Genomic DNA, 9,460 nt, shown 5'->3' with positions numbered 1-9,460 from the left:
TAATTACTTTTGGAGTGTCAAAAACTCGTTGGAAGTACTTGATAAATTGCATGCATATATTGGTGATTTTGAATCTGTTCAAAGTTTTGATTTTTCTACCCTATATACCACTTTGCCTCATATTCTTATTAAGAAAAAATTCACATCCCTAATTAACTGGGCATTTAAAAAGTCGGAATGCGAGTACATATGTTCAAACTCTTTTAGATCATTTTTTAGTAGCAATAAACAAAAGAACTATGTCAATTGGACATGCTTTGATACTATTTATGCACTTGAATTTTTACTTGATAACATTTTTGTTCGCTTTGGAGATTCCGTATATCGTCAAGTTATTGGAATTCCAATGGGGACTAACTGTGCACCACTTATTGCGGACCTGTTTTTGTATTGTTATGAGTTACAATTTATGACTAAAATTAGCAAAGACCCATCAAAACAACATTTGATACAAAAATTTAACAATACTTTTAGATATTTGGATGATATATTGGCTCTAAATAATGACGACTTCAGTATGTATACTAAAGAAATTTATCCTGTAGAACTTACTTTAAATAAAGCTAATGATAACAATGACCACTGCCCTTTCCTCGATCTTGATATCTATATCATAAACGGGAAGCTTAATACAAAAATTTATGATAAAAGAGATGATTTTTCATTTCCTATTGTTAATTATCCATTTTTAGATGGTGACGTTCCCTTGTCACCATCTTATGGTGTTTATATATCTCAACTTGTACGATTCGCTCGTGTATGTAACAATGTATTAGATTTTAGCGAGAGAAATTTATGTATTACTGAAAAATTATTACACCAGGGTTTTCGATATCACAAACTGGTCAAAACATTTACTAAATTTTATCACCGGTATAAGGAAATAATTCGTAAATATAACTCAACATGCAGACATCTTATACGTTCAGGTATTTCACATCCAAAATTTTATGGAAATATTCTTTATAAAGCACAAAAATGTCAGTATTCTCCTCAGAAACTAACAAAACCTTTAAATAGACTTATTAAAAGGGGATATAGTTACGATACTGTTGTCAGGTCATTAAAGATTGCATATTTTGGCTTTAACATTGATTCACTGATAGGGTCTTTGCATCGGAACTAAACACATTTACTTCTAAAAAAACAGTTGTTGGCATGACACGGGTTATGTTCTTCTCATATATTTTATGATAGTATGATACTAAACCCCTAACGGGAGGGATTGTACCTGATATTCATATGATGAAGACATAATCTTTCAATCAGTTTAATTGAGGTCTGGAGCTGGCATGTCAGTTAACTGCTAGTAGTCTGTTGTTATTTATGTATTATTGTCATTTTATTTATTTTCTTTTGTTACATCTTTTGACATCAGACTCGGACTTCTTTTGAACTGAATTTTAATGTGCGTATTGTTATTCTTTTACTTTTCTACATTGGCTAGAGGTATAGGGGGAGGGTTGAGATCTCATAAACATGTTTAACCCCGCCGCAATTTTGCGCCTGTCCCAAGTCAGGAGCCTCTGGCCTTTGTTAGTCTTGTATGATTTTAAATTTTAGTTTCTTGTGTATAATTCGGAGTTTAGTATGACGTCCATTATCACTGTACTATTATGCATATTTTAGGGGCCAGCTGAAGGACACCTACGGGTGCGGGAATTCTCGCTACATTGAAGACCCATTGGTTGCCTTCGGCTGTTGTTTGCTCTATGGTCGGGTGGTTGTCGCTTTGACATATTCACCATTTCCTTTCTCAATTTTATGCATGAGAATGGTACTTTAATTATCAGGTGCTCCTACATTGTTTCATGGAGATTTTGTGAAATTTAGAGATTATTCATATGAAAATTAGAGATTATTTATTTGAGAATTAGAGATTATTTATTGAGAATTTAAGAGATTATTTATTTGAGAATTAGATATCATTTATTTGAGAATTAGATATTATTTATTTGAGAATTAGATATTATTTATTAGAGAAATTTAGAGATTATTCATTATTAAACTGGATTATTCACTTGAAAATAAGGGATTATTCATTTAATTAAAATTAGAGATATTTATATGATCTGAAAATTATAACTGTGATACTAAAAGTATAAATTTCTTTTTTGTGGTAAAAAAAAATGAGTATATAATTATATGATATTTCACATCAACTAATTAACTGTTTTTGCATATATCATATTGATTTGGTCATTACAAGGTGTAAAAACATAAAACCATTTATTCCTACTAAAAAATATGATTATTTAAACCCAGATAATAAAGTGTTAGATAGTCTTACTCTATGAGTTCTTGCGTATATTTTATCATATATATTATGCTGTGAAGTTGTTAATTGCATGATGTAGTCCCAACATACCCTTGACAAATATTATTTCTTTCATAAAAAATATTAATTATGATTTCAGGACAATAAGTTCATGTAGTATAAACAAAACTGTAATTATTTGTCGTTTTTAATCTATAAATAATCTGCTTTTAGCGTTCTGTTTGATTTTTACCTATAAAATGTGTAATTGTAAATGATAAATCGCAAAGGAAATGTACATTGTTAATGACTACAATCAGCTGATCAAAGAAACCAATGAGACATGAGTTTATGTATTGTTAGTTATGGATTAAAAAACTATATAAAAAATTTGCGTAGATACAATGGTAAAGCTATTCAATATATAAAAAAATCCATATGATATTAAGCATAGTATACCATAATCTATACATAATATATGTCATTGTATGAAAATAGAACATTGCAAGTGTGTACGTGTCCTCAAAAATCAAAATAAATCAGAAAAAGGGGGTACATGAAAAATTGCCACTTACCATCAAACAAGCACACATTTTTGCTAATACTGTTACAGATTTCTAAAAATAATTGGCAAGGAAATATTTGCAATTCCTAAGTACATTATGGGATTCTTATATTTATTTAATAAACAGTTTTATTTTTTCCATCAAGCCATTTTGACTTTTTACTGGTGACAATAATCTATTTTTAATTACATTAACAAATATATCAACATAAAATAATCATACAAAAAAATGACGGAAAAAAAAATCATGATGTAAAAAATTGCAATGACAACAAAGGGACATAACTCACAAAAAAATGACAGAAACAATATAATATAATACATCTCTTAATAACATATACACATTTCAATACATGGAATGTTTTCGTTCATTTCACAGCTTCTGTTTATAGCACCCTTTTATTGCACATACAAAAGCTAAAAATATTAAAGACCTATTTCTATTCTCTTATCAATAAAAACATCAACATAAAAATAATGAACTTCATTGCAAGAAAGATCAGTTCTGAATTAAAAATTAAATAAATGTAGGAAAAAGTTATTCTACAAATACTTTAATCCAAGAATAATTCAGACTTATCTCCCTTTTCTCATACTTTGAAAAAATCTGATATAAAACTGAGTTATCTCCCATTACCCATACTTGATAAATTCTGATTTTAACTGAATCATCACAACTTGATGTTGATTAAATTGAGAGATATTTCTTTTTATAGTTAGATATAAATCAGATAACGGCTGTAACTCTTAACATTTAACAATTACCTAGAGAATCCTATTATTATATGATTCAACATGGCTTTCTGACAGATTTCTTCCATCACAACTGTATTTATTAAGTGATTTTCATATGTAAATACAATGGAATTGAATCATATCATGTATGATTTGAATCAACAGTTTCTATCCAAAAACAAGATTTTCAATAGAGAGTTCATATATACTTTTTGTGGAAGAAACAATTGACTTTTAAAGAGGGAAGGCAATAAAAAACTTTAAAAGTTTATATTGACTAAAAACATGAAGACCCTAATTCTATGTTGTACATGATTGCGAAACCTGAGCTAAGTAATTTATCTTAAAAACATTGTTATTACCAGAAGTTGTCCTTAAAACATTCTCAATCTTTGGTGAACTTTATTATTGGATTTTAATACCTTTTGGTCATAAACAACTTTGGTTAAATTTGAAATAAATCAGTATGAATTTAATACCCTTATTCAACCTGTATCAATACTTTAATATTAGCCCTATAAGTACACTGCTTTGTCTTGCCTGCATTTAAGTAATGCAGGCCAGTGTACTTATAGGTCTAATATTAAATACTTTAATCAAATGTGAAAAAAAAATGTTATTAAGAAATTTTAATTCCAATTTGAATGATTTTTTTAAACACAGTTCTACACACAGGCTGTGAAATGACTTAGGAATTAACAAATGGAAGCACCATAATTTGTCATTACAAATAATAAATATACATCACAAATCAAAGTGTTCCTGTTCAAACATGCATATTGCATATAAAATTACACAAGTTGCAAAGGGACTCACATATGATTAACTGAACTTTTCCTTATAATAATAAGCCCTCCTTTTTTTACAAGATTTTGCCAACAAAGTATGTAACGTCTGATTTTTCACGTTTGATATGCCCCTTTTTTATCACACCTATTATCACCTACTATAAGTTATATGGTTCGCTACTGACCCCCTACAGATCCATAGAGGGTTAGTAAAATTCATAGGGGGTGAGGCCGCAGGCCGAATCCCCTATGGATTTTATTCACCCTCTATGGTCCGTAAGGGGTCAGTAGTTAACCGTATAATGAATTTATCGCATGCTGGACTTTTTCTTCTGCGTTATGTTGAAAAATAAACAATGAAACACAACAACATTAATAGATGACGTCACCATTAACGTGTCATGAACCCCCTATGAAATTTACTAACCCCCTAAATCTCATAGGGGGTCACCACATGACGGCGTTAAACCAATCACAACGTGATATTTTACCCGCGGTGCAATAAAAAAGGATATCAATCACAATTCCCCTAATTAACAACACATTTTTGCAAAAAGTGCATGTACAAAAGTTCTACATGATAAAACAATAAAGATGCGTTATTCAATTACATCAGAATGAGGCTATAAATCCTAAAGAGAATACAGATTCAAAGATTTCTGATAAACTTCAAAATAGAGGTTTAACTTTTCGATCCTATCTTTTCTCAGGTGTGTGAAATATTAGAAAATATTTGGACATGAAACAGACATTTAACTTTTACAGCCTACCTATTCCCAGGTGTTTGAAATATTAGAAAATATTTGGACATGAAACAGACATTTAACTTTTACAGCCTACCTATTCCCAGATGTTTGAAATATTAGAAAATATTTAGACATGAAATAGAACATAAATTAGATCTAACAAACAATCACAGATTGATTTTATAGGTTGCTAGTTCCATTACAGGAATGTTCAAAGGATCTTTTACTACCAGTGCTTTACTTCTGTTGTACAGATGTGTTAGAGTTGTCTCTCTTGCATCACTAATTGTCAAGTCTGGTAAAATGGAAGACAAAGCTACATCCTTACTTAAAGGACACTGAAGATAATTTGCATTAAATCCACATTTATATCCTCTACGATGTAAAATTAAACTTGTCCCGTCATAATCAAGGTCAGAGTTCACTAAGTTTTTCAAACTGACCAATGAGATATCACAGGGTAAAGACTGACTTGCTACATCAAAGTTTGGTCTAATGACCTCAGAGTTAATTGTTGTATAGAACACGACAGGTGGTTGCTGAAGTGCTTCATTAATGATCATGGCTGATAATGAAGAAGATGTTGTCATTGGTTCAGGTTCTGTGTTATCTCTATATTCTATCTGTAAAATGAATTCACTGAGTGTTGGTTTGTTGTCTGTGACACCCTGTCCAAGTCCTTTATTATCATCATACATTAACTGTCTATCTAACATGATTTCTAATTCTCCTTGTTTTAAACTTGCCACACCGTGAGCTTGTCCTGCATGGACAGTTACACGTTTGGAAGAATCTTCGATAATACTCATAGTAGTCATAGGGAAATAGTTAGCTGATATCCCAATTTCTGATTTAGTTCTACGTTTTATCAACTGGTACCCATTCTGATCACTAAAATACTGGAGATTTTCGTTCATAACGTCAGTGTGCAATCTCATTATAATTTCCCAATCTTTCGTTTTGGATGCATGCATATCTACCACATTCTGTATATGAAAGTTTTGGCCTTGTTCTGTTGGCACTTTGTAAAGAATAACTGTATGATGAATTATTGGATGTAAAACTTCGATCTTTGACATAAGGGGCCCTTCTGTTACTCGAACAACAGGTTGACCCCAGACATTAGGTAACGGATCTGCCTCTCCTTTCGGAAAAAATATATATGCACCACTACCTCTTGAAGTGTAATACATAAATTGTATTTGTATGTTTGTAACATTTCCTGTCCTTTTGTCGAGCACTTTCTGTAAAAGCCCTGTAATAGGGTCAAACTCTCCCAAAATAAAGTCATTTTCTATTCGTAATTTCTGACTTTGTTTTGGTTGGAATACTGGACGATTCTGAGCAAACTTTAAATTTGGTGCTACATCTAATTCCATTGAATTATAAACACTCAGTAAAGAAGGATACATTTCCTTACAATCACCTTTTCTCAATAAAAATGTGTGTATTCCAAGTGGAGGTAACTCTACCAAAAATGTTATTTCAAACTTTGATCTAGAAACAGAAACTTTCGAAATCCATACTGGATTTAGTTGATATGACATTATTTTCATATTTTTATCCAAAACTTGTAAATCATCAGTGTTTACTATCAAAGAAATTAACATATTTTTATTTTTAGGTAATGGATTGAACACTACTATGGTAGTTCCTGAATCAGAAATTGAGATGGTCCTTTGACTTGTTCCGACATTAAATTTTTGTCGAACAAGGTCTGGTGACAGAATGAGTGGAGAAGTGAATTTTCCTTTTGTCAATAAAGTCTGCAGAGCCATACTCATAACTTTTTGGGTGTCATTATAAGCTTCTAAAAGTTTGCTTTCATAATTTTCCATAACATAATCTTTTGATGTTCCTGTTATTGCATCATGATGTAAAAATAGACCCAAGTGTCGTCTGGCCTGTTGTAAAAGTGAAGCTGTTTCATGAGAGTGTGCAAACTTTACATTCCATTTGTTACAATAACCAAATGCAAGGGTATTGAGAATATCAGCTGTTCTCAAATTTGATTCAACTTCACGTGAGAAGCGTTTATCAAATGGCCTTGTAGTGTAAAATCCAGTCCAATAAAGATAATTTTGATCAGAGTACGGAAAAAAATCTCCTGCTAATGTTGGAAAACTCTTTTTCTTACTTTCTCTTTTGAGAAGTGAAAAATAATCAGCAACGGTTCCAAACTGTACATTGATGTTCCAATGTTTTCTAGAATTTAAATACCTCATTAACTGTTGGTAGTTATTATATTGTTCATCCCACTCGTGTAAAGAATCATATCTGAAATCATCCCCTATAGGCACAAGAATTGTATTATACTCATACAAGCTGGATTTCTTACGGAATTGCTGGTATAAAAAATTGGCCATTTTATCAATATTTGCACCTGTTATTTTCCTTTTGGCAAAAGCCTTTTTCTCAGGATTATCAGAATGGCGGAAATCAAATTGAAAACAAACATATGGATCAGGTCCACATGTATATTGAATACTATATAACATGTACGGCATCACATGACATAAAATATCATATTTTCCCGATGTGTCCCACGGTTGATGCCAGTTATACTCCAAACTTTTAACTGATGCAAGGGCACTTTTAGTTGCCTGATGAATTCTTTGTATGACCATATTATCTATGCCTGATTTCTTAAGTATATATGGTACTGTCCCAGAATGTCCAAATGGATCTATGGACCAGCTGTTGTGAGGTTTTACATGTAAATTTTCGTATAGCCATAAATGTCCTTCCATCAGTTGATCGATCACTGAAACGTAATGAGTCGAGGCTTCGTCTGGCATTACCCAGCCTCCTAACACAATCTCTAACTGTCCACGCTTCACTAAATTCCGAACATGAACTTTCGTATCGTCTTCCAGTTCATTCCACCACATACTGAGAAACACTGTCTCCGCCCATACAAAAGTCATATTTGGATATTGTTTTAATTTAATCACCATGTTATTTAGAATTTTCTTTGTCGTGTAAATATAGTACTCTTCCAAAGTCCGCAGCCAACCAGCATCATTGTGAGAATGTGGAATCAAAATAACGTTTAATTTTTCTGGAATGTCGTCGGGATCATAAGATTTTGTTGGCAGTTCATACTGTCCATTGCTAAGTGTATCATATTTAGCTTTGTCACGGAGATACAGTGATGTCAAGTTGGAAAATGACTCGAGGTTGTCCAACAAACGACACTGCTGTTGGTCTGGTTCTTGCCAATCATAATTAGTTAGATGAAGAGGAGATTCACGGAGACTGACTTTTATCTGTTCTGAATCTTGGCCATGGAGACTAACAAGGTGAACGTTTGCAAGGAATATCAGATAAACAACAACAATTATACTTGAAGCTGCAATACATACAAGACGCTGCTGAAATTTCATGCTGCCATCTTGTTGCCATAGAAACAACGGCTTCTCCAACCAGCCTGGAAAACAACAATGACATGTTAGCTTTAAATCATTTAAACAAGATCTAAGTTTATGTACAAATCAAAAGTCAATTGTCTTTTAAAAATAACCAAATTGCATGATAGTTGGCTTTTTGTTCTCCAAAACCCAGGTAGTTAATGTACAAGTAAACCAATTATCAGACATCTTCAGCAGACCAAATCACTAAATGGGCAAAAAACATTAGATTAGGCAAAAACAGTTATTCCTTACTATTTTGGCTTCATTTGCAAAGTTTTTTTTTTTTAAATTGGTTAAAAGAATCAATAAATAAAATCTCCCCTCCTCATAATTTAAAAACAAAGAGTTTGATGAGAATTAGGATTATTTTTAATGGCATTGTGAGAGACAAACAGTTATAATCCGCCATTTTCTACATAAGGAAATGCCTGTACTAAGTCAGGAATATGACATTTGTTTTCCATTTGTTTTATGATTTATTAAGGAACTTTCTGTTTGGATTTTCTTCGGAGTGTGGTAAATTTGTTATTTTACTTTTTTTATAACTAAATAGAATATAGTTCTGAGTTCCCATGTACTTCGATTTAGTTTAATTGGCATTCAAAACGTTTTACATCCTAACATTAATTCTAGTTTGAATGGCAATGGGCAGTGAATTCGCTTTACTCTGTGTGAGTGTCCCAACACCGTTAACTTTTAATCGTATTAACAAAAAGGTATTTCTAATGGGAATCCGATAATTCAAATTACCCAATTGGAATCAATTAATTCAAATAAAAAAAAAGAAGAGTGTGTGAATGCTATTTCGCATCTTTTCGAATTCAATTCAAATTAAATGTTTGTGTGAACGAGGCATAAGCTAAGACAAGCATTATAAGCATGTACGATTATAAGCTAATGTAGTGATCAAGTAACGGTATTCAATCCCTTTCTAGTATCTTGATCAGAAGCAGAAC

The 9,460-nt window shown here is 31.7% G+C and overlaps 1 protein-coding gene across 2 annotated transcripts in view; it reads right to left on the bottom strand.

Annotated features, from left to right (window-relative positions):
• Positions 1 to 3,506: 3,506 nt before the first annotated feature.
• LOC143069458 (alpha-mannosidase 2x-like) overlaps positions 3,507 to 9,460 on the bottom strand; it is a 92,753-nt gene continuing 86,799 nt past the window's right edge. For both annotated transcript variants that reach the window (XM_076244100.1, XM_076244099.1), the window contains one exon: positions 3,507 to 8,521. In XM_076244100.1, the coding sequence (XP_076100215.1) occupies positions 5,259 to 8,477 (3,219 nt within the window). In that variant the 5' untranslated portion in view covers positions 8,478 to 8,521 and the 3' untranslated portion in view covers positions 3,507 to 5,258. The remainder of the gene's footprint in view (positions 8,522 to 9,460) is intronic.

This window comes from Mytilus galloprovincialis, chromosome 3 (assembly GCF_965363235.1).
Source record: "Mytilus galloprovincialis chromosome 3, xbMytGall1.hap1.1, whole genome shotgun sequence".
Taxonomy (NCBI): Eukaryota; Metazoa; Mollusca; class Bivalvia; order Mytilida; family Mytilidae; genus Mytilus; species Mytilus galloprovincialis.
This window is presented reverse-complemented; position numbering and strand designations above follow the sequence as displayed.